The sequence below is a fragment of the Heptranchias perlo genome, chromosome 1 (assembly GCF_035084215.1).
Source record: "Heptranchias perlo isolate sHepPer1 chromosome 1, sHepPer1.hap1, whole genome shotgun sequence".
Taxonomy (NCBI): Eukaryota; Metazoa; Chordata; class Chondrichthyes; order Hexanchiformes; family Hexanchidae; genus Heptranchias; species Heptranchias perlo.
Window position 1 is genome coordinate 56,904,411 of NC_090325.1, and position 26,391 is coordinate 56,930,801.

General features: G+C 41.3%; 1 protein-coding gene across 1 annotated transcript in view; it reads left to right on the forward strand.

Moving 5' to 3' along the window:
* Positions 1–26,391, forward strand: part of epg5 (ectopic P-granules autophagy protein 5 homolog (C. elegans)) — a 182,076-nt gene that overhangs the window by 129,702 nt on the left and 25,983 nt on the right. The window contains exons 33-36 of the mRNA XM_067985336.1: positions 6,540–6,747; positions 9,413–9,488; positions 16,746–16,849; positions 17,253–17,428. Coding sequence (XP_067841437.1) covers positions 6,540–6,747; positions 9,413–9,488; positions 16,746–16,849; positions 17,253–17,428 — 564 coding nt within the window. The remainder of the gene's footprint in view (positions 1–6,539; positions 6,748–9,412; positions 9,489–16,745; positions 16,850–17,252; positions 17,429–26,391) is intronic.

Below are 26,391 nucleotides of genomic sequence, written 5' to 3' on the forward strand. Positions count from 1 at the left end.
CCGTGGCTAAGTAAAGAAATTAAGGATAGTATCCGACTAAAAACAAGGACATATAAGGTAGCCAAACTTAGTGGGAGGATAGAAGATTGGGAAGTCTTCAAAAGACAGCAAAAAGTAACTATAGGATTGATTAAGAAAGGGAAGATAGATTATGAAAATAAATTAGCAAAAAATATAAAAACAGATAGCAAGAGTTTCTATAGTTATATAAAAAGAAAAAGGGTGGCTAAGGCAAACATAGGTCCCTTAGAGGATGAGACCGGGAAATTAACGGTGGGAAACATGGAGATGGCAAAAATGCTGAACAAATATTTTGTTTCAGTCTTTACGGTAGAGGACACTAAGAATATCCCAACACTGGACAAACAGGGGGCTCTGGGGTGGGGGGGAGGAGCTAAATACGATTAAAATCACTAAGGAATTGGTACTCAGTAAATTAATGGGACTCAAGGCGGATAAATCCCCTGGACCTGATGGCTTACATCTGAGGGTCTTGAGGGAAGTGGCAGTAGGGATTGTGGATGGTTTGGTAATAATTTTCCAAAATTCTCTGGACTCGGCAAAGGTCCCGGCAGATTGGAAAACTGCTAATGTAACACCCTTATTTAAAAAGGGTAGTAGGCAGAAGGCTGGAAATTATAGACCAGTTAGCCTAACATCTATGGTGGGTAAAATTTTGGAGTCTATTATTAAGGAGACAGTAGCGGAACATTTGGATAAACATAATTTAATAGGACAAAGTCAGCATGGCTTTGTGAAGGGGAAGTCATGTCTGACAAATTTGCTTGAGTTCTTTGAGGACATAACGTACAGGGTGGATAAAGGGGAACCAGTGGACATCGTGTATTTAGACTTCCAGAAGGCATTCGACAAGGTGCCACATAAAAGATTATTGCTCAAGATAAAGAATCACTGGATTGGGGGTAATATTCTGACATGGATGGAGGATTGGTTATCTAACAGGAAGCAGAGAGTTGGGATAAATGGTTCATTCTCGGACTGGCAACCAGTGGCCAGTGGTGTTCCGCAGGGGTCGGTGCTGGGTCTCCAACTCTTTACAATCTATATTATCGATTTGGAGGAGGGGACCGAGTGTAACATATCAATGTTTGCAGATGATACAAAGATGGGAGGGAAAGTGGAGAGTGAGAAGGACATAAAAAACCTACAAGGGGATATAGACAGGCTGGGTGAGTGGGCGGAGATTTGGCAGATGCAATACAATATTGGAAAATGTGAGGTTATGCACTTTGGCAGGAAAAATCAGAGAGCAAGTTATTATCTTTATGGCGAGAAACTGGAAAGTACTGCAGTACAAAGGGATCTGGGGGTCCTAGTGCAAGGTAGGGGAGTCTATAACGAGGGGGCATAGATTTAAGGTGAGAGGGGAGAGATACAAAAGGGTCCAGAGGGGCAATTTTTTCACTCAAAGGGTGGTGAGTGTCTGGAACGAGCTGCCAGAGGCAGTAGTGGAGGCAGGTACAATTTTGTCTTTTAAAAAGCATTTGGACAGTTACATGAGTAAGATGGGTATAGAGGGATATGGTCCAAGTGCAGGCAATTGGGACTAGCTTAGTGGTATAAACTGGGCGACATGGACATGTTGGGCCGAAGGGCCTGTTTCCATGTTGTAAACTTCTATGATTCTATAAAATCAAAAAGTTAGAATGCAGGTGCAGCAGGTGATCAAGAAGGACAACGGAATGTTGTTCGGGGGATAGAATATAAAAACAGGGAGGTAGTGCTGCAGTTATATAAGGTATTGGTGAGACCGCACCTGGAATACTGCATACAGTTTTGGTGTCCATACTTAAGAAAAGACATACTTGCTCTCGAGGCAGTACAAAGAAGGTTCACTCGGTTAATCCCGGGGATGAGGGGGCGGACATATGAGGAGAGGTTGAGTAGATTGGGACTCTACTCATTGGAGTTCAGAAGAATGAGAGGTAATCTTATATAAGATTGTGAAGGGGCTTGATCGGGTGGATGCGGTAAGGATGTTCCCAAGGATGGGTGAAACTAGAACGAGGGGGCATAATCTTAGAATAAGGGGCTGCTCTTTCAAAACTGAGATGAGGAGAAACTTCTTCACTCAGAGGGTCGTAGGTCTGTGGAATTTGCTGCCCCAGGAAGCTGTGGAAGCCACATCATTAAATAAATTTAAAACAGAAATCGACAGTTTCCTAGAAGTAAAAGGAATTAGGGGTTACGGGGAGCGGGCAGGAAATTGGACATGAATTTAGATTTGAGGTTAGGATCAGATCAGCCATGATCTTATTGAATGGCGAGGGGCCGATTGGCCTACTCCTGCTCCTATTTCTTATGTTCTTAGATTCTTGTAAACAATTTTACAACACCAAGTTATAGTCCAAAGTTTTTTTTTTCCACACCGCCTGAGGAAGGGGAAAGCCCCCGAAAGCTTGTGGGATTAAAAATAAAATCGTTGGACTATAACTTGGTGTTGTAAAATTGTTTACAATTGTTAACCCCAGTCCATCACCGGCATCTCCACATCACGTTCTTAGATTCCATCTGGACCGGGTGACTTTTCTACTTTGAGTACTGCCAACCTTTTAAGTAACTCCTCTTTATCTATTCTTATCCTATATCGTTACTATCTCCCTCCTTTACTGCTGCAATGATAGCATCCTCTTCTCTCGTGAAGACGGATGCGAAGTATTCACTTAGTGCCTCAGCCATCCCCGCCACAAGAAGATTTTTTTTTTGTCCCTAATCAGTCCCATCCTTCCTTTGACTACCCTTTTACTATTTATATGTTTATAAAAGACTTTTGGGTTCCCTTTTATGTTAGCCGCTAATTTATTCTCATTCTCTCTTTGCCTCTCATTCCCTTTTTTAGATCTCTGTGCTTTCTGTATTTAATTTGGTTCCCTACTGTATTATGAACCGTACATTTGTCATAAGCCTCCTTTTTCGGTTTCATTTTAATCTCAATATCTTTCGTCATCCATGGAGCCCTTACTTTCCCCCTCGAGGGAATGTACCTGAATCATATCTTCCTTGAAGGCCTCCCATTGTTCAGTCACTGTTTTGCCTACCAGTTTTTGAATCCAATCCATCAGGGCAAGATCCTTTTTAACTCACCGAAATTAACCCTCCTCCAGTTAAGTATTTTTACGTTTGATAGTTCCTTGTCCTTTTCCATAACTATTCTAAACCTAATACTCTCCCACTGAAACATACCCCACTTGCTTCACTTCATTCCCCAAACTATGGGCTGGAAACACATTGATCAAGAAAGTTCTCTTGTATACATTTCAGGAATTCCTCCCCTTCTTTGCCCTTTACACTGTTACTATCTGAGTCTATATTGGGATAATTGAAGACCCCCATTATCACTACTCTATCGTTCTTGCATCTTTCTGTAATTTGCTCCTCTACCTCCTTCCCACTATTTACTGACCTATAGTATAAACCCAGCAGCATAATAGCTGCTCTATTGTCCCTTAATTCTGACCAAACAGATTCTGTCTTTGACCCTTTGATCAATACTGGTACCCCCTCTTCCTTTTTTTCCTTCCCTTCCCTACCTTTCCTGAATACCTTGTAGCCAGGAATATTAACTACCCAATCCTCCCCAGCTTTGAGCCAGATCTCTGTTATTGCCAAAATATCATAGATCAATGTGGTGACTTGTGCCTGCAGCTCACCAACCTTATTTACCACACTATGTGCATTTACGCAGATGAACTCCCAGCTCATCTTAGTCTGCCTCGCATTTTCCCCCTGTCTGATCTCTCCTATTTCTGAGCTCTTCTTAACTCTAGTGCTAGTTGTCTCTCCCAGTCCTCTGTGCACCTTGTTGCTCCTCTCTAATGTTTCATTCTGGTGCCCATCCTCCTGCCAAATTAATTTAAACCCTCCCCCACAGCATTAGTGTCTTAATGCGCGGAGCATTCGCAACAAGGTAGATGAATTAACAGCGCAGATGGATATTAACGGTTATGATATAGTTGTGATTACGGAGACATGGCTGCAGGGTGACCAAGGATGGGAACTGAACATCCAGGGCTATTCAATATTTAGGAAGGACTGGCAAAAAGGGAAAGGAGATGGGGTAGCGTTGCTAGTAAAGGAGGAAATCAATGCAATAGTGAAGAAGGATATTGGCTCGGAAAATCATGATGTGGAATCTGTATGGGTGGAGCTAAGAAACACCAAGGGGCAGAAAATGTTGGTGGGGGTTGTCTATAGGCCCCCAAACAGTAGTGGAGATGTAGGGGAGGGCATTAAACAGGAAATTAGAGACGCATACAAGAAGGGTACAACTATAATCATGGGTGACTTTAATCTACATATAGATTGGTCAAACCAAATTAGCAATAATACTGTGGGGGAGGAATTCCTGGAGTGTGTATGTGATGGATTTCTAGACCAATATGTTGAGGAACCAACTAGAGAACAGGCGATCCTAGACTGGGTATTGTGCAATGAGAAAGGATTAATTAACAATCTTGTTGTGCGGGGTCCCTTAGGGAAGAGTGACCATAACATGATAGAATTCCTCATTAAGATGGAGAGTGAAGTAGTTGAATCCGAAACTAGGGTCCTGAATCTAAATAAAGGAAATTACGAAAGTACGAGGTGTGAGTTGGCTAGGATAGATCGGGGAACTTTACTAAAAGGGATGACAGTGGATAGGCAATGGCTAATATTTAAAGAACATGTGCAGGAATTACAACAATTATTCACTTCTGTCTGGCGCAAAAATAAAACAGGAAAGGTGGCTCTGTTGAGATGCAGCTCATCCGGCTGGTACAGGTCCCTCCTGCGTCAGAACTGGTCCCAATGCCCCAGGAATCTGAAGCCTTCCCTCCTGAACCATTTCTCCAGCCACACATTAACCTGTCTTATACTATTCCTATACTCATTGGCGTGTGGCACTGGGAGTAATCCAGAGATTACTACCTTTGAGGTCCTTCTTTTTAACTTCCTCCCTAGCTCCTGAAACTCTGACTGCAGGACCTCAACCCTTTTCCTTCCTATGTCATTGGTTCCCATATGGACCATGACCTCTGGCTGTTCCCCTTCCCCCCTTCAAAATGTTGTGCACCCTCTTAGTGCTATTTTTTACCCTGGCACCAGGGAGGCAACACACCATGTGGGACTCATGTCAGCGGTTGCAGAAACGCCTGTCTAATTCCCCTGACTATTGAAGTTCCCTATAAACACTGCATTTCTACACTTTCTTGTGCCCCCTTGTGCAGTCAAGTCTCCCATGGTGCCATAGATTTGCTTCTGACTGCACTCCCCCAAGGTGACATCACCCCCATTGGTTTTCAACACTGAATACTGGTTTGTGAGTGCTACACTCCCAAGGGTTTCCTCCACTGCCTGCCTAGTTCTCCTAGTCTTCCTGGTGGTCACCCACATCCTCTCCCCCTGAACTTTCCATAGCTGCAAAGTGACCACATCCTGAAACATACTATCCATGAAACTCTCAGCTTTCTGTATGCACTGTAATGACGCCAGCTGCCCCTCAAGCTCAAGCTCAAACTCTGAGCCGAGCAGTTGACGGCACTTCCTGTGCATGTGGTTTTCCAGGACACACAAAGTGTTCTGGAGTTCCCACATGGCGCAGGATGTGCATACGACGGGCCCCAGTTGTCCTGCCATGTTAGTTAATTGTTATTTAAGACTGTTTGTTCAGCTTTAATAAAAACAGAAAATGCTGGAAAAGCTCAGTCAGGCAGCATCTGTGGAGAAAGAAACAGAGTTAACGCTTCAGGTCGAAGACCTTTCGTCACTTCAGTAAATATAATGTTATACTGGTAAATCACCCTTCATCATTAGTTACGTCTTTGTAATATGTTCAGTCACTGTATTAAGGATGCTCAACAGCAAGCTGATTGAGCACAATAAATATCTCATAACTGACACTGCACAAGTGAGTTGCGTGGGTACCACTCATGAGTGCAATAAACTGTGTATTTGACTGTTTGCTGTAGATGACCGGACAAATAGAAACATCATGCTCCTACCAAAGTGTTCCTCCATCAAACAATGCTCAACTAAAACATAAGTCATGGGTGATCTGATAACTTCAACGCCAGAGGACTAAACATTTGACACGGTGTTCCTAGGCAGCACCCCAGGCTGAGCTGCCTTTTATTCTTGGCTGCATTTACATTTTGGCTTCTAGAGGGTGGGTTTGTTAGTCTTGAGCACATCAGCCAGCAGAGGTAGAGGAAAATAGTTTGCAAAGGATCCCTTTCTACACAGTTTTAAGTGCAGTCCCAAGAAGTAACATTGGCAACATATATTGAGTTGTCCACGTACTGAATCATCCTGTTTTCTAAGCTAAGGAAAGCAATGTGGGTCTGAAACCAACTTGAAACACAAGTCAGGGACGAGAAAAGGGGATTCAGCTTGTCAAAATTCAAATCACTCTAGCACTTCCCAGAAAATTGACACACACAGATTTTGGTGAGTTTTTTACATACAAATTCCATCTCAAAATATTTAGAAGAAAAATACACATAAACAGAAAGTAGCTTTAATTTTGTTTCATCAAACAGGTGGTGGAGACCATACAATGGCTTTCTGATTTCTTCTTCAAACTGCGTCTTTCAAAACCAGATTTAAGGAGTTTTGGTCTGTTTTCAAAGTGGACTCCATACATGAATGAAATGAAGAAATTATGGATGTTTCTTGCCAGATCTCTTATTGATTCTGAGATCTCCAAACTTGCCCAAGAACCTGCAGCCAGCAACAAAAATGTAACAGGTATTATCTAAAGGAAAGGATTGATACGTTGCCATTTGACACTTCATTACTCAGAAGTAAAAAAAAAACTGCATTGTACTTCCACTTTGAATACAGTGCTAAAATTAATGTTAGTGTCAGTGTTAATAACTGATCATGTAAAATGTGCCTATTACTTTGGAGTGGGAATTGATGGTAATGATTGCTTAATGCGGTAATCATTTTAAAGTGAAACTATTGATCAGAGTGAAAAAACAAGGTCCCAGATTGCATAGGAATTAGGAATTCTAACATATGTCAGTTGTACTAAAAGCGAGCTTTTAAACAAATGCTTTTGAAAGATTTGCAAAACATGACCGCAATAACACTTAAAATATCAATCAGCTCTTTTTTTAAACCACAAAAAATCAACTACAGAACATTCTGTATGGAAATAATTTTCTAATGCATATTGCCCAACTGAAACAACATTTTTTTTAAGTGATTTTTTTTTGTTCACCAGGAAATATACTCTGCATAGTGTCAGCTTGGCTCAGTTGGTAGCTCTCTTGCTTCTAAATAAGAAGGATGTGGGTTCAAGCCCCACTTCAGGGGGTAATTTTAACCCCCAAGGGCGGGTGGGCTGGGTGCGGGTGGACAGATTAAAAATGTAAAACCCGACTCCAACCCGCCCACTTCTGGTTTTAACGGAGGCGGGTCGAGGGGCAGGTGAGCAATCTGCTCTCAGGAGGTGGGTCGGCCAATGAAATCTTTTAAGGAGGCTACAGGCCTCAATTTTAATAGCTGTTTTATTTTTAACTCCTTGGGGACCAGTACTCCCAGACCTTCTGCTTCACTCCACGTAAGAGGAGGCGAGAAAGCCAGGATCAACAGGTAAATATTGCACTGCTTGTGGGCCAGGAAGAGCAGGAGTGTTTCCTCCAAGCCCAACAACCTTACCTGCCGCAATCCGACACACGTGATCAGCCGACCTCCCCCATGTCCAATCCCCCCTGATCTATCCACAGCCTGTCAGCTGGGAAATCTGCTGAAAAAATTTAAAAGACGCCCTGACGTCAAGATCATCAAGATGTTGGGGAAACCCATACTTCCAGGTTTCCTGCCCCCGTCCCCGCCTCCCCCCCACCCCCCGCCCCCCCAGCTCTTCATGGCTCAGAGTAAAAATTCAGGCCCAGGCCTTAGTAGCATATAAATTAAGATGACAATATAGTGCAGTGCTAAGGGAGTGCTGCATTATTGAAGCTGCTGTTTTTAGATGGGATGTTAAATCCAGGTCCCATCTGCAAGTTACATTGATATGAGTGGATGATAAGAATCCCATGGTACTATTTAAAGAAGAGCATTGAGTTCTCATGGTGTCCAGACTAATATTTCTCCTTCCACCAACACCACCAAATCTGAATAACTGGGCATTCATCTGCTTTGCTGTTCTTGGGATCTTGCTACTGTAATTGTGTGCATAACAGTGACTACACTTCATAAGTAATTCAGTGGATGGGAGTACTTTTGTGAAGGCCTGATGCTTGTATTCATGTAGTGAAACAGCTTGTATTCACTACATGAATACAAGCTGTTTCTTTAAATAGTCATATTTTATAATATTGCTTTGAATTACAGTGAGGAAAAGTACACCATTTAATATTATGTATTAATTTGGCATAGAGATCATCTAATGTTGCAGGCAAGTACTTATGTAAAGTTAAATGTTATTTTCTGAATATATTGGGTAAATAAGCAGGTGTGCAGATTTCTGTTGCATGGTTTCTTGGGTCCCAAGACTCTGGAGCAACAATCAGGCCTACCTGAAGTCATGGCCCCTGCTGCTTACTATGGAACCACTACAGGACACACACAGATATTTCTCCCATCAGTGATGTTACCATGGTACCAGACACCCAACTCGAGGGACTCGATGAGGATAATAGAATTGATCTTCCTACAAAAACTTGAAATATACATTTGTCTATTAGTTTCTATGTAGAATTGAGGAATGCCTTGAACTAAAGAACACCTAGACTTCCCTTCCCCCTTTATTGAAATTTATGGTTTATTTCCCTAAAAGTTCCCTATATATTTCTGTTCAAAACTAAAATACTTTACCCCAGAATTTAATGTCACCTGTCTTAGATTCCTAGATTAAGAATAAAATTAACCCAACGCATAGCAGGACTCAGTGGACAAAAACAATTTGTGTTACCTGGTTTCAAGCATTAATTTTCCTGAAGAAATAGTTTTGGTGCTGTAGGATTATAAAAACTATTTAATATTGAAATTCAGCATAATTAACTATTTCTTAAGAATATGCACATTGCTCTTTGTGTTTCCCCAAGTCATTAACATCTAATTTATAAAAAGGAAGATAGATTAGCATTGCTTCCAGGGGGCAAGAAAGTCATATCAGTGATTGAGGCCGCTCCAAATAATGTGCATAATAATTTTTCACTCTGGTTAACTGTTGGATTAATGTACTATACAATTTGATCACTTAGTAGGCACAATATAACTTATTTTATTATGTCATTTATAAATTATATGAAAAGGTAAAACTAGGTACTTCACACTAGTTTCCTTTCATCTATATTATGAACAATAATCCAAAGCTGTCCACTGTTGCTCCAGCTGTATTGTTTAATCTAGTTTCATTTTTACCAATATTTGTTAATGATTTGGGATCATTTCATTGTAGGTTTGCATGTGGTATTTGCACAACTGCTGGATCTTTTCAGGTCATGGCTACTGGTGCTAAATACAGAAGAAGCAAGGTAACTACTTTTGTATGTCTGTGCAAAACGTATGGCTAAACAAAAATTTGATTTTCATATTTTGATTATGCAATACATACATTTGTAAATTTACTGCAAAACTGGAAGCACCTTAATAATTGATTGTAGTTATGGAAACTTTTATTTCAACTGGAATATATTGCTTCCCTGTACATGCAGGTAATGAAGCTCCAAGATTAGGGCATTATTCATAACAATATGCATATAAGGGAATTCTTGAACTTCATTTTTAAGTTTACAATTAATTTGATCATGGTACAATACTACCCCCTAGTGCATGTTTTCAGATAATCCAGTCAAGTCATTTGCTTTTGCAGAACCACCTTTCATCAGACATGCTTTGACATTTGAAGTTTTTCATTGTCTATTTTGACAACTTGAGATTCATGCAACAGTATATTGAAGGTACACAAGCAAAGGGATAAGGGGTCCATTCCTGCTTTATATATATTATGATAATGAAACGGTAACTAAAAGAGAAAGGTGATGATACAGACAAGTACCATCACTAATAGGGAATTCCTTATAGAATTCCTCCCCAGCCTCTTAAAGCTTAATCCTGAACCTCAAGTTCACTGGGACCCTCTAATCTATATTTAGGGCCCCCATTACCACTGAAATCCTCACCCATACCCTTGTCACCTCCAAGCTCGATTTCTCCAATGGTTTCCTCAACAGCTTCCTGAGCTCCGCCCTACACTAACTTCAACTCATCCAGAACTCCACTGCCTGCTTCCTATCTCACACTAAGCCCTGCTAACTTCCACGTGCTCCCCATCCTCCAATATGTTGACAAAATCCTTGCCCTTATCTACAGATCCCTCTGTGGTTGACTCCACTCTATCTCTGGAACCTTCTGCAGTCCTACTTCTCAACTCACACTCTCGGCCCTTCTAAATCGGGATTACTGCGCATCTCACCTCACTGGGATGAGGGGGCAGCGGCCCTACTTTCTGGAACATCTTGCCTGAACACCTGTGTTGCTTAATTTCTCCTCAGCTTTAAAAGGCACCTCCTCCGATTACTCCCAATTCCCAATATCTGCTCTGTGTTGCAGATTTCCCTTCCTAAGGCACCATGGGGCATTTTGCTCCATTAAAAGCACTTTGGAAATTTAAGTGTTTTTTTTATATATCTTGCCTTATCCAATAATGCAATCCTTTTGATTTGCATAATGGACCAATCTTAAAATTCTGTGCCATAGAATCATAAAGTTACGGCACAGAACGAAGCCATTTGGCCCATTGTGTCCGTGCCAGCCGAAAAAGAGCTATCCAGCTTAATCCCACGTTTCAGCACTTGGTCCGTAGCCCTGTAGGTTACAGCACTTCAAGTGCACTTCCAAGTACTTTTTAAATAAGTTGAGGGTTTCTGCCTCTACCACCCTTTCAAGCAGTGAGTTCCAGACCCCCCACCACCCTCTGGGTGAAGAAAATTCTCCTCAGCTATCCTCTAATCATTCTATCAATCACTTTAAATCTATGCCCCCTGGTCACTGACCCCTTTGCTAAGAGAAATAGGTCCTCCCTATAAACTCTATCTAGTCCTGTCATAATTTTATACACCTCAATTAAATCTCCCCTCAGCCTCCTTTGTTCCAAAGAAAACAACCCCAGCCTAACGAATCATTTCTCATAACTAAAATTTCCCAGCCCTGGCAACGTCGTTGTAAATCTCCTCTGTACCCTATCTAGTGCAGTCACATCTTTCCTGAAATGTGACCAGAACTGTACGTGGTACTCAAGCTGTGGCCTAACTAGTGTTATATACAGTTCTAGCATAACCTCCCTGCTCTTATATTCTAAACCTCGGCTAATAAAGGAAAGTATCCCATATGCCCTTTTAACCACCTTATCTACCTGTCCTGCTACCTTCAGGGATCTGTGGACATGCACTCCAAGGACCCTCTGTTCCTCTACACCTCTTAGTATCCTGTAATTTATTATGTATTGCCTTGCCTTGTTTGCCCTCCCCAAATGCATTACCTCACACTTCTCCAGATTGAATTCCATTTGCCACTTTTCTGCCCACCTGACCAATCCATTGATATCTTCCTCCAGTCGACAGCTTTCTTCCTCACTATCAACCACACAGCCAATGTTTGTATCATCTGCAAACATCTTGATCATGTTCCCTTCATTCAAGTCTAAATCATTAAGTACTGAGCCCTGCCGTACCCCATTGGAAACAGCCTTGCAGTCACAAAAACACCCATCGACCATTACCCTTTGCTTCCTGCCACTGAGCCAATTTTGGATCCAACTTGCCACTTTCCCTTGGATCGCGTGGGCTTTTACCTTTTTGACCAGTCTGCCATGTGGGACCTTGTCAAAAGCCCTGCTAAAATCCATGTAGACTACATTAAATGCATTACCCTCATTGACCCTCCTTGTTATCTCCTCAAAAAATTCAATCAAGTTAGTCAGACACAACTTTCCCTTAACAAATCCATGCTGACTGTCCTTGATTAACCCATGCCAACTGTCCTTCATTAACCCATGCCTTTCTAAATGACGATTTATGCTGTCCCTCAGAACTGATTCCAGTAAGTTATCCACCACCGAGGTTAGACTGACTGGCCTATAATTACTCGGTTTATCCCTTTCTCCCTTTTTAAACAACGGTACAAGGTTAGCAGTCCTCCAATCCTCCGGGACCACAACTGTAGCCAGGGAGGATTGGAAAATTATGGTAATAGCCTCTGCTATTCCCTTGCTTCTCTTAACAACCTGGGATATATTTCATGCGGGCCTGGCAATTTATCTACTTTCAAAGATGCTAAACCCATTAATACTTCCTCTCTCACTCTGTTTAACCCATCCAATATTTCACACTCCTCCTGAACTATAACCTCTGCATCGTCCCTCTCTTTTGTGAAGACAGACATAAAGTATTCATTAAGAGCCGTACCCACATCTTCCGCCTCCACACACAGGTTATCTTTTTGGTTTCTAATAGGCCCTACTCTTTCCTTAGTTACCCTCTTGCCCTTTATGTATTTATAAAACATCTTTGGGTTTTTCTTGATTTTACTTGTCAGTATTTTTTCATGCCCTCTTTTTGCTTTCCTAATTTCCTTTTTAATTTCACCCCTGCACTTTCGATACTCCTCTACACTTTCTATACTCCTCTAGGCTTTCTGCAGTATTGAGCTCTTGGTATCTGACGTAGGCTTCCCTTTTTTACCATATCTTACCCTTTATGCTTCTTGTCATCCAGGGAACTCTAGATTTGGCAGTCCCACCATTTTTCTTTGTGGGAACATGTTTGTTCTGAACCCTCACTATCTCTCCCTTGAATGCCTCCCACTGCTCTGACACTAATTTATCTTCAAGTAGCTGTTTCCCCTCCACTTTTGCTAAATCACTTCTCAGCTTAGTAAAATTGGCCTTTCCCCAATTGAGAACTTTTACTCCTGTTCTATCTTTGTCCTTTTCCATAACTATGCTACATCTAACTGAATTATGATCACTACCAGTAAAATGCTCTCCCACTGATATTTCTTCCATCTGCCCAGCTTCATTCCCTAAAACTAAGTCCAGAACTGCCCCCCCGCCCCCACCACTTGCTACGTACTGGCTAAAAAAAGTTCTCCTGAATGTAGTTTAAGAATTGTGCGCCCTCTATACCTTTTACACTGATTGTATCCCAGTAGAAGATGCTAATAACATACCAATAATAGTAGAAAATTAAGGGGCAAAGGGGAGGGAGGAACTAAAAACAATCACTATCAGTAGAGAAAAAGTACTAGCTAAACTAATGGGTCTGAAGGCTGACAAATCCCCTGGACCTGATTGTTTGCATCCGAGGGTCTTAAAGGAAGTGGCTACAGAGATGGTGGATGCATTGGTTGTAATCTTCCAGAATTCCCTAGATTCTGGAAAGGTCCCAGCGGATTGGAAAACTGCAAATGTAACACCCCTATTCAAGAAGGGAGTGAGACAGAAAGCAAGTAACTATAGACCAATTAGCCTAACATCTGTCATTGGGAAAATGCTAGAATCCATTATTAAGGAAGTAGTAGCAGGACATTTGGAGACTCATAATACAATCAAGGAGAGTCAGTATGGTTTTCTGAAGGGGAAATCATGTCTGACAAATTTATTAGAGTTCTTTGAGGAAGTAACAGGCAGGGTGGATAAAGGGGAACCAATAGATGGAGTATATTTGGATTTCCAAAAGGCATTCGATAAGGTGCCACATAAAAGATTACTGCACAAGATAAGAGCTCATGGTGTTGGGGGTAATATACTGGCATGGATAGAGGATTGGCTAACTAACAGAAAACAAAGAGTCAGGATAAAAGGGTAATTTTCAAAATGGCAATCTGTAACTAGTGGGGTCAGTGCTGGGGCCTCAACTATTTACAATATATATCAATGACTTGGATGAAGGAACAGAGTGTCTTGTGGCCAAATTTGCTGATGATACAAAGATAGGTGGAAAAGCAAGTTGTGATGAGGACACAAAGTGTCTGCAAAGGAATATTGACAGGTTAAGCGAATGGGCAAAAATTTGGCAGATGGAATATAATGTGGGAAAATGTGAAGTCATCCACTTTGGGAGGAAAAATAAAAAAGCAAAATATTATTTGAATGGAGAAATACTACAAAATGCTGCGGTACAGAGGGATCTGGGTGTCCTCGTACATGAAACACAAAAAGTCAACATACAGGTGCAGCAGGTAATCTGGAAGGCAAACAGAATATTGGCCTTTATTTCTAGGGGAATGGAGTATAAAAGCAGGGAAGTCATGCTACAACTGTACAGGGTGCTGGTGAGACCACACCTGGAGTACTGCGCACAGTTCTGGTGCCCTAATTTAAGGAAGGACATACTTGCATTGGAGGCAGTTCAGAGGAAGGTTCACTAGGTTGATTCCGGGTATGGAAGGGTTGTCTTATGAGGAAAGATTGAACAGGTTGGGTCTATACTCATTGGAGTTTGGAAGAATGAGAGGAGATCTTATTGAAACATGCAAGATTCTGAGGAGACTCGATAGGGTAAATGCTGAGAGGATGTTACCCCTCATGGGGGAATCTAAAACTAGGGGGCATAGTCTCAGAATAAGGGGTCGCCCGTTTAAGACGGAAATGAGGAGGAATTTCTTCTCCCAGAGGGTCGTGAATCTTGGGAATTCTTTACCCCAAAAAGCTGTGGAGGCTGAGTCATTGAATACATTCAAGGCTGAGTTAGACAAATTTCTGATCAGCAAGGGAGTCAAAGGATATGGGGAAAGGGCAGGAAAGTGGAGTTGAGGTAAAAATCAGATCAGCCATGATCTCATTAAATGACGGAGCAGGCTCGAGGGGCCGAATGGCCTACTCCTGCTCCTATCTCTTATGGTCTTATGGTCTAAGTTGAAATCCCCTACTATTACTGCCCTATTGTTTTTGCACTTCTCAGAAATTTGCCTACATATTTGCTGTTCTATCTCCCTCTCACTAGGGGGTCTATAGCACACTGCCAGCAGTGTGATTGCCCCTTTTTTGTTCTTTAGCTCAATCCATAAAACCTCATTTGATGATCCTTCTAACATATCATCCCTCCTCACAGCTGTAATTGTTTCTTTAGCCAATATGGCCACCGCGCCCCCCCCCCCTGCCACTCTTTTTATCCCCCTCTCCATCTCGTCTGAAAACCCTGTAACCAGGAACGTTGAGCTGCCATTCCTGCCTCTCTAAGCCATGTTTCAGTAATAGCTATGATATAATACTTCCACATGTATATCAGTGCCCTCAGCTCATCTGCCTTATTCACTAGACTCCTTGAATTGAAGTATGTACCATTAAGCACTGCCAAACACTTTTGTTGCCTATTTTCTAATCTTTGTTTCCTCTGCCTTCCAAACTTACTAATTTTTAGTCTTCCATTTCCAGCTCTGCTTCTCTCCCTTCTGAATCTACACTCAGGTTCCCATTCCCCACCAAGCAAGTTTAAACCATCCCCAATAGACTAGCAAACCTCCCCGCGAGGCTTTTGGCCCCAGCCAGTTGAGGTGCAACCTATCCAGCTTGTACAGGTCCCACCTCACCTAGAACCAGTCCCAATGCCCCAGAAATCTAAAGCCCTCCTTCCTGCACCATCTCTCCAGCCACGCATTCATCTGCTCTATCCTCCTATTTCTATACTCACTAGCTTGTGGCACTGGGAGTAATCCGGAGATTACTACCTTTGAGGTCCTGCTTATTAATTTCTTTCCTAGCTCTTTAAAATCTGCCTACAGCACCTCATCCCTCTTTCTACCTATGTCGTTGGTACCACTATGGACCACGACCTCTGGCAGTTCACCCTCCCCCTTCAGAATGTTCTGCAGCCGCTCAGTGACATCCTTGACCCTGGCACCAGGGAGGCGACATACCGTCCTGGAATCACATCTGCGACAACAGAAACGCCTGCCTGTTCCACTAACTATAGAATCCCCTATCACTATTGCTTTCCTGATCTTCCTCCTCCCCCTTTGTACAGTTAAGCCACCCATGGTGCTGTGGACTTGGGTCTGGTTGCACTCCCCAGAGGAACCCACTCCCTCATCAGTATTCAGAACTGAATACTGGTTAGAGAGCGAGATGCACGTGGGGGAGTCCTGAACTACCTACCTGGTCCTCCTTATCTGTCTGGTGGTCATCCTGCAACTCTCTTAAGCTGCAGGATGACCACCTCCTGAAATGTGCGATCCACGTCGCTCTCAGCCTCGCGGATGCACTGCAGTGATGCAAGCTGCTGCTCAAGCTCCAAAACTCGGAGCTCGAGCTCCTCCAGCTGACACTACTTCCTGCACCTGTGGCCGTCCAGGACACGGGAAGCATCCTGGACTTCCCACATGGCACAGGATCTGCACTCGACGGGACTATGTCTCCATTTATTAGACTACTAACTCAACTTAACTTACACTTAAAGACAAAAGTACACTTAAGACTTAGTACCATCTCTTTGCATAATGCTTAAATCAACATTTCTACATTGTCAATATGTTCATTAGCTGCATATGCCTCTAATTTCAACAGTTTATTCCAAGTGCTTTTCCTGTTAGCATTTTGTCCCCCACCTCAGGTCAGTTGTGGCATCCCCACTAACTCACCAGCTAAGATCTTCCTATTTCTACTAATTACGTGATTTTGAATGATCATTTTGATTATCACAAAAGGCTACCATTTTTGATTGCTACCATTTGCAATTCACACTATGTTCATTTGTGTTTTGTTGAGCATCCCAATATTATATTTTGATTTACAGCAATAACCGTTCGTATCCTTGGCTAGAGATCGACACTCCAGTAGCAGCTGAGATGGTGAAGTTATTTACTAAATGTGTTGATTATCTGCATCAAAGTTTTAAAGGTAAGTTCTAATTTAATTAGGCAAATTCTTCAATTCTGGAAAGGAAGGGGGATTTTAAGAAATATGCATTAGGTTTATGTGTAAAATTATGGAGTTATTCATGATTGCTTAAAAATAACTAATATTAATCCCAGGTACCAAGTAATTCACAATACAATAATATTAAATTATATAAATGCAAATTCTTTCTCTTTATCACATTGTCAGACCATCCCAAAGTGCTTCACATCCAGTGAGTTATATTTTGAAATGCATCCTCTGTTGTTTAGATAATTTCAAGGAAAATGCCACATAATGGGCGTAAGCATAAACTGTTTTCTTCACTTTTTTTTTAGCCTCAAGCAGTTGTGGCATTTTTTTCTTCATTGCACACCAATATTATTCTTCCTTTTTTTCCTTACAGATAAACTAATTCCTGACCAGCGAGGAGCTCTGTGGTTCCATTTGATGCATTATTGTGAAACTTGCACTTTACCCAAAATGCCTGAGTATATCTTATATACCTACCATTCTGAATATTCAAAGCTGCCGTGGAGAGAGTTGTCCCCTGACCAAACCTTAATGGAAGAGTTCTTTAAAGTAGGTCACTTAGTGAAAAGTTGTTTTAATGTGACTTTCAATATAATTTTCAATATATGCTTTTAGACTTTCTACAAACAAAGTTAAGTATATTCAACAGTTTTGCTATAACTATTGATTTTACAGGTTCTGAGTACAAGTCAATATTTGTGTCTTGCTGCTTTTATTGTAAGTACAGTCAAGCCCACTTAATGAATGACCTGATAAAAGAATAAAACATTTAAGAGAATAAAATTTCCATGCACAAATTCCCTTTCTGTCTTTTCCAATGATAGCTATCCCTGTTAAATGAATAAAATGTTTAAATGAATTGTAAACATCTGGATTTATTCATTAAGCCTCTCTAAAGCCGATATATTAAGCGTTTTTTGCCAATCATTGTGTAAAGCACTTTTTACAAGCGTTTTTGTCTAGGTGTTTAAATCGCCTAATCTTTTTGAGTCTTTTTCACCTTTTCAGGTGCTAGGGCTCAAGCACTTTTGGCGATCAATGCGACATGTGCTTTTGTTTAAGTGTGAAAACGGCTTCATCAGATGCTATTGCTCAAGCTTCGTGACACTTATAACCTACCCATGGTTTATTAGTTTTACTGTTAAGTACTAGATGGTATTGCTAGATGCCCTACAACCCTCCGAGATAGGAACATAGGAACAGGAGTAGGCCATTCAGCCCCTCGTGCCTGCTCCGCCATTTGATAAGATCATGGCTGACCTGTGATCCAGCTCCATATACCTGCCTTTGGCTCATATCCCTTAATACCTTTGGTTGCCAAAAAGCTATCTGTCTCACATTTAAATTTAGCAATTGAGCTAGTATCAGTTGCCATTTGCGGAAGAGAGTTCCAAACTTCTACCACCCTTTGTGTGTAGAAATGTTTTCTAATCTCACTCCTGAAAGGTCTGGCTCTAATTTTTAGACTGTGCCCCTGATGATCCGGATTCTTTCCCCTCAGTCTGGTTCAGTAATAACTGAAGTCGAATACATTTTAAAGTTCAACACATCTTTAATAGCAGGGTTCTTAGTCTGCAGCATTGATTTGGACTCCTGATAGAGTCCCTCTATGCTGGCAGAGCAAGAACAAAAACATACAGAAATCCACACGTTTTTATACAGATGAATAGGGTTGGAACATACTTAACGAGGGTCAACACCAATCATAAGCCGGGCATAGGTTGCCATGCGAGGTTACATTATTTCCGGCCAATCCTAAATCGTCCATGTGCTGATCATGCTGCTGTTAGACATCAAAGGGGATAACTTCCTCACTTTCCAACTTGGAATGTTCTTCCCTGTTCCTTCTGTTCCTTATCTCCCAACCTGGAATGTCTTTCAACTTTGGCTAAGCTCGTTCCCTATATTGATCTGCCATAAACATGGAGACATTCAGACCAGTCCTTGACTCACATCAAAGACCTATCATTGATAAGACAATGCAGGCCTGCTGACGAAGCAAACATATGGCCCAGCAGGAGGGCCAGGCCACTTGTATCAATCTCAGTTACTAACTAATTAACCCTTTCTAACCATTTTGCATTCTGCTTCTTTGCCACGTAGGCATTTTAATATTTTACTAAAAACTGACCACGTAGGGATTCTCATTCCCCCCTTTTATCATATCATGATAACCAATTATTACGGTGCTCACTGGTTCTGCAGATTCTGCAGTGCAGCAACATTTAAGTAAGCAATAAACTATAAGAATTATAACAATGAATATGACTAGCCCTTGAACTAGAGAAGTCCCAATAGAACACAGACATGTTTCATCAATACGCCTTTGTACTCTTATCTGTTCTCAGGAACAGACTCCTTCTAAACATCTCTCAAGTAAGCTGCGAATGTCCTTGGTCAGCTAAACCTATTCATGTTAGTTTGAAAAGGCTAACATAGTCAAATATCCTATGGTGATTTATATTTTGTTTCCAGCCTAACTAGACTGAATGGTACCTTTCAGACCATTTTACACCTGTGAATTGGTGCCCTCCCCATTATATCCCTTAATCCAAATTCTCCCTACAATATCCCATTAGATGCTGTACCTCATCTTAACCAGGTTCCCTTCGTGTTGGCCACCAGTCCGGGTGGAAGAGAGGCAGAGCATCTGATAATCCTATCAAACTATAATTGTCTTCCCTTTTACATGCACCTTACCCCAGCGGGTGCTACTCCCGGTACCATTAAGATGTGTTCTTAGTTGAAACCACAGAGACAATGGGGACATTCTCACCCAGGCTCTGTTTTACTATCTTTGCCAAACCCTTCATCCTCTGCTTACATTTATTACATGCAATGAAAATCAAGAAGCACATTACAACAAACTGCACTACGACTAATACATATGAAACTAATCTAATCCAAAGATGGATCTGTATATTCAGTCCCAAATTCCAGAGGTCATTTCACCAGGTGGTGACTTTAATTTGGTCAATGTCATGCTTAATGTTACTGTCCTGTTGTAGGTTATAATAAACCTTCTGGGAGAGGCGTATCTCCATTCGCAATGCTTCCAAGTATTTAGGCAACAGGGGTGTCAGATACCCAAATGTGTCCTGATATGCTTTTAAGTCCTTTCTGACATTCTCAGAAACTTGTACGGTGGTGAGGTTATGCCGATGTATCTCTACCAGTTCCTCGGGTCCAATCCGAACCAGGACTTCAGAAATGGAGTAGAATTCTGGACTTAAAATATCACAAGTTAGATTGGCATATTTAAACGTTTTCAAATTAGTTGTAACACAATATTCGCCCTCTCCGGCATATACCACTTGAGTGGGTTTTAGATCCGCCTCTAGGGCCTCCATGGTACAGTTAATATCCCGATTGGTACCGGTATTATTAAACCCACACTGTGCTTCTAGGCTGTGTCCAACACTATGTGGACACACAGTGACAACATGTCTAGTAACACATCCCTTTAATTTTGTTCCAGCCAATCAACTTAAATCTACGTCCTCTAGTTCTTGAACCCTCTGCTAGGGGAAACAGGTACTTCCTGTCTACTTTATCTGGGCCCCTCATAATTTTGTAATTTTGTATCCATCGTGCGGATATCTTCTAAATATTGTTTCTCCCAATTTTATTGTTAACTGATGGGAACCTAACCCCGAATTTTGGAAATCCAAATTACTGTGTCCCTCTTTACTTTAATTTCAGTCCTTTTGATTGATACCAGTGTTTCCTGACTGTTTCATTAATTAGTTGGTTTCTCTATGGACCATGTGTCAGTGCCTTGTTTAAAAGGATTTCTCACTCGCCTGGACCACATTAACCATTTTCCTGTTGTGCTGTTGTCAAGTAACTGAGCCTGTCTGAGACTCATTCTTCAATGTATCTTCTTCATGTATCTCCGCATACTAGCAGCATCTCATAGGAATGAGCTTAGTGTTCTTGGATATTAACTTTCTGCTGGCCAGTCTCTTCTTCCTCATGGTATTTCCGAACATTTTCCATGGCACACATCATATGTCCTGTTGGATTCAGTCCTGTAAAAGCAACTGGTTTGTTTAAAGAGTGGTTGCAATAGCTCACCAGGCCACAGGCCTTTGTAATCATGTTCTTCATCCTGGTCTCCGTTTCAGATGATGGCAACATACATTTGTATCTTTTATGTCCACTGTAGCCATTCTTAGGTTTTCAGGTTATCTTATCAAAAAGATCAGGGGTATCTAGAGTGCTTATCTCCCCCTGCATGGTCCCGATGTCAGGGTAGTGGCCAGGCTATTGAGTGTAGTTTTCTCATTATTCATTATAGGCAAGGACACAAATATCTCCACGAGAAAGCTATCAATTTACTATTCTCAACTACACTTTCCTGACTTCCACTAGATTGTATATTTATGCCAGATTGATTTTTTATCATGCCCAATTCAATGACTTTAGAGAAATTCCCATATCTCCCCACCTCGAGCATTCTGTCTCGGAAGACAACAAATAGGTTAAAACAAAACAAATCAAAATGTTTTCAAAAGAAGAGAATCAGGTTGATATCACCACGCTGCGACATTTGGTATCCGCTGATGTCTGCAGCTAAAGTCTTAAATCTTTAACACCACTGGATCGTTTCCTGCACCAAATTTCTCCAGCAAAGGTTGCACCGTAACTTTGTAACTACTCTTGGTAATCCTGCACCATCAACACTCACGTGGTCCCAAAAAAAAAACCAGGGTCACCTGTTTTAAAAGAAACACAGAAAATCCATTGCGGCTCTTCTTGAGAGCCCAAGTGATTAATTTGTCAAATCTTCATTTATTATTTATTTATCCAAAGGAATAATCCCTATACCCGAAACAAATTTAGAAAACAAAACAGGAGAGAGAATTTGCCTAGTTCCACTCTCTCCCTCTCTCTGAAGCACGCAGCCTGTCTGAAATAAACACTGTCTCTTCCACATGCAGATGCACGCAGGGCTGCAGACTGGAATTTCTAACTCCAAGTCCTGATCTCTGTGTTTTCAAGATGTAACCACATTAAGCAGATATCATTAGCAGCCGCCTGCTAAGATACGTTATATTCCTCTTTTATTAATTTATTAATGGTTTGGGCATGTGTTTCTAGCACTGTAGCTATCCTTTGCAAATATATGGTCAGCATTTGATCCTCAGACAATTCCTTATCTGTATTTTCATTTATCTTTTAATATATCTTTAATGCGAGACCCTAAATCTCTGACCTTTTGATCTAATGTTGTCAAATCAATGGTGTTAACAACTGAGGCAAAGGCACTTATCACAGATCTTTACGTCTCCATATTTGCCTATCTCTTTTTACGATGTCCACCCTCCATTCCATGTCGCTCTTTGTTTTAACACTTGAGTTAGGAGGTGTTGATCTAATTGTTGAGTTTTCTTAGCAGTCTCAATGCGAGTTATATAATTTGTCAGGGAAGGTCTCCCCTCTTTGGTCAGATCTTGTATTCTACTATTAATTTCAAATAAAATTGAATAGCCCCAGAACTTGTCAAAACTTCCTTATCATACTGTGGCAGGGTAAAACTGATAGGCGTTTAGTACCCTGTGTCAGTACATAGCTCAAGTAATGGACTTCCAATTGTCTAACCTATGCTTCCTTTTCATATGATTTGTTTTACATTCCTTTCTTATCAATTTTTCACTGCAGCGTGAAAACTTATATCTCAGTCAATTGTAGCCTTTGGCGTTTCCGAGTGATTGGGACAATTTTACTAATATAACCTATACCAATTGTTACCTCATGTTCACCTGTGTTCTGGGCAAGCCTCAAACAGTTCTCAACCGACTGGGTCATTTCTATCTGTTTGAACTGCTCTTGGCATGACAGTCTGGCTTCTTGGGATGGAAGGGGTTAATATTAACTTGCTCTTGTGGTAGGAGTAACTTGATCCTTCTCCCTTTTGAGATTAAGTTCCCACCTTCAAAATTTCACTTCACACAGGTTTGACTGATTTTTTACTTCTCACATTTGTGGATGGCTTTATACTATATTTTTGCACACTATTTTTTCACATACTTTTAGTGGATGTGATTATAATCAACGCTGCGAGCTGTTCCAGCTTTCCGACTTTTCCTATCACAATGATACTAGATAGTTTTTTAATCTATCCCGTTAATTTTTAACCTCTTTTTAAACCACAGCCAATCACAAAATAAACATTCAAAATGCCAATTTTTTGAAGATCCCATGTCTGGAATTTAACATGCCCACACTTTATAAGAACCAGAATTTAATAGGTCACTTAACCTCAATAACTCCAATTTTAATTCGGCAGTATCAGAATTAAACACACGACAAGACAGATACATTACACAAAGGAAGAAAACACGTAAGACACAGTAAGAAGGGGGCGTGGCCCACAACACCGACAAAAAAAACACTGATCAAGGACAGGCTTTTTAAAGGGACAGTACACTTAAACAACAAAACCTTTCTTTTTTGGGTCTCTGTCTTTTAAACATTTGTCCAGTCATTTAATTCTATCCATATTTTTTACAGTACTGTCTCCATAAAGCAATTAGTTCTTTGGCTGTGGTACCTCTGTTATTTTTCCATATTAATTCCTGAGCCTTTTTGGCGGCATCTAAGTTTTATCAATAGTTCCTGTTTATATCCAATCATCAGGAACTTAAACCCTGACAACCCTCAGTGATATTAACCACTGACCTACCGCTTACAAGTTATTCCCTCAGTGATATTCGACCACTGACCTCTTCCTGCTATTTCTGTGTATTCGCCAGACTGACTTGAATCTTGTAAGGACGCCACGCGAGTGTTAGCGATTGGACGATTCGTCGTCAGACTGACGGATTGGAGGAAAACCGACATAGTAAATTAAGACTACTTACATCGGGGCGCCATTTCCTTCCTCCGTGTCTGAGATAATCCGCCTCTTACTCCGCGAACTCTCGGTGAACGACCGTTAAGATCCCACCGCTGCCACCAAATGACGATCCGGATTCTTTCCCCTCAGTCTGGTTCAGTAATAACTGAAGTCGAATACATTTTAAAGTTCAGCACATCTTTAATAGCAGGGTTCTTGCTCTGCCAGCATAGAGGGACTCTATCAGGAGTCCAAATCAATGCTGCAGACTAAGAACCCTGCTATTAAAGATGTGCTGAACTTTAAAATGTATTCGACTTCAGTTATTACTGAACCAGACTGAGGGGAAAGAATCCGGATCGTCACCCCCTACTCCTAGAATCCCCAACCAGCGGAAATAGTTTCTCTCTATCCACCCTATCCGTTCCCCTTAATATCTTATAAACTTCAATCAGATCACCCCTTAACCTTCGAAACTCTAGAGAATACAACCCCAATTTGTGTAATCTCTCCTCGTAACTTAATCCTTGAAGTCCGGGTATCATCCTAGTAAACCTACGCTGCACTCCCTCCAAGGCCAATATGTCCTTCCGAAGGTGCAGTGCCCAGAACTGCTCACAGTACTCCAGGTGCGGTCTAACCAGGGTTTTGTATAGCTGCAGCATAACTTCTGCCCCCTTGTACTCCAGTCCTCTAGATATAAAGGCCAGCATTCCATTAGCCTTATTAATTATTTTCTGCACCTGTTCATGACACTTCAATGATCTATGTACCTGAACCCCTAAGTCCCTTTGGACATCCACTGTTTTTAACTTTTTACCATTTAGAAAGTACCCTGTTCTATCCTTTTTTGATCCAAAGTGAATGACCTCACTTTTGTCCACATTGAATTCCATGTGCCACAGTTTTGCCCATTCACCTAATCTATTAATATCCCTTTATAATTTTATGTTTCCATCTACACTGCTTACAATGCCACCAATCTTTGTGTCATCGGCAAACTTAGATATGAGACTTTCTGTGCCTTCATCTAAGTCGTTAATAAACATTGTGAATAATTGTGGCCCCAAGACAGATCCCTGCGGGACTCCACTAGTCACATCCTGCCAATGTGAATACTTACCCATTATCCCCACTCTCTGTCGCCTTTCACTCAGCCAACTTCCTAACCAAGTCCGTACTTTTCCCTCGATACCATGGGCTTCTATCTTAGCTAACAGTCTCTTATGTGGGACCTTATCAAATGCCTTCTGAAAGTCCATATAAATAACATCCATTGACAGTCCCCTGGCCACTACTTTAGTCACCTCTTCAAAAAATTCAATCAGGTTTATCAGGCACGACCTACCTTTCACAAGTCCATGCTGGCTCTCTGATTAACTGAAAATTCTCGAGATGTTCCGTCACCCTATCCTTAATTATAGACTCCAGCAATTTCCCCACAACAGATGTTAGGCTAACTGGTCTATAATTCCCTGGTTTCCCTCTCTTTCTTAAAAAGCGGAGTGACGTGCAATTTTCCAATCTAGAGGGACAGTTCCTGAATCTAGAGAACTTTGAAAGATTATAGTTAGGGCATCTGCAATCTGCTCACCTACTTCCTTTAAAACCCTGGGATGGAAACCATCTGGTCCTGGGGATTTGTCACTCTTTCGTGCTATTATTTTCTTCATTACTGTTGCTTTACTTATGTTAATTTTATCGAGTCCCTGTCCCCGATTCAATATTAGCTTTCTTGGCATTTCCGGCATGCTATCCTCTTTTTCTACTGTAAATACTGATCAAAGTAATTATTCAACATGTCCGCCATTTCCCCATTGTCAATGGCAATATCCCCATTTTCAGTTTTTAAGGGGCCAACACTGCTCCTGACCACCCTCTTTTTCCTAATATAACTATAAAAGTTCTTCGTATTGGTTTTGATATTCCTTGCAAGTTTATTTTCATACTCTCTTTTTGTAGCTCTTACTATCTGTTTTGCGACCCTTTGTTGATCTTTGTATCTTTCCCATTCGCCAGGATCTGTGCCTTTTTTGCCTTTTTGTGTGCCCTTTCCTTATGTCTTATACTGTCCCTTACCTCTTTAGTTGTCCATGGCTGTTTTTTTTGGCAAGTAGAGTTCTTGCCTCTCAGGGGTATAAACCGATTCTGTATCACGTTAAATGTTTCTTTAAACATTTCCCACTGATCATCAGTCGTTTTACTCATTAACAGATTTGCCCAGTTTACTGTGGACAGTCTCTGTCTCATCCCATTGAAGTTGGCCTTACCCAAGTCTAGAATCTTAGCAGCTGATTCACTTTTTCCCCTTTCAAACACTACATTGAACTCGATCACTCTGCATTCCTCCAATTCTGGCCTCTTGTGCATCCCCGATTTTAATCGCTCCCCCTTTGGTGGCCATGCCTTCAGCTGCCTCGGTCCAAAGCTGTGGAATTCCCTCCCTAAACCCCTCTGCCTCTCTACCTGTCTCTCCTCCTTTAAGACGCTCCTTAAAACCTATCTCTTTGACCAAGCTTTTGGTCACCTGTCCTAAACTCTCCTTATGTGGCTCAGTGTCAGATTTTGTTTAATAACGCTCCTGTGAAGCGCCTTGGGACGTTTTACTACGTTAAGGCGCTATATAAATGTAAGCTTTTTTTGATGTAATTAATCTGATTTTTAACGGTCC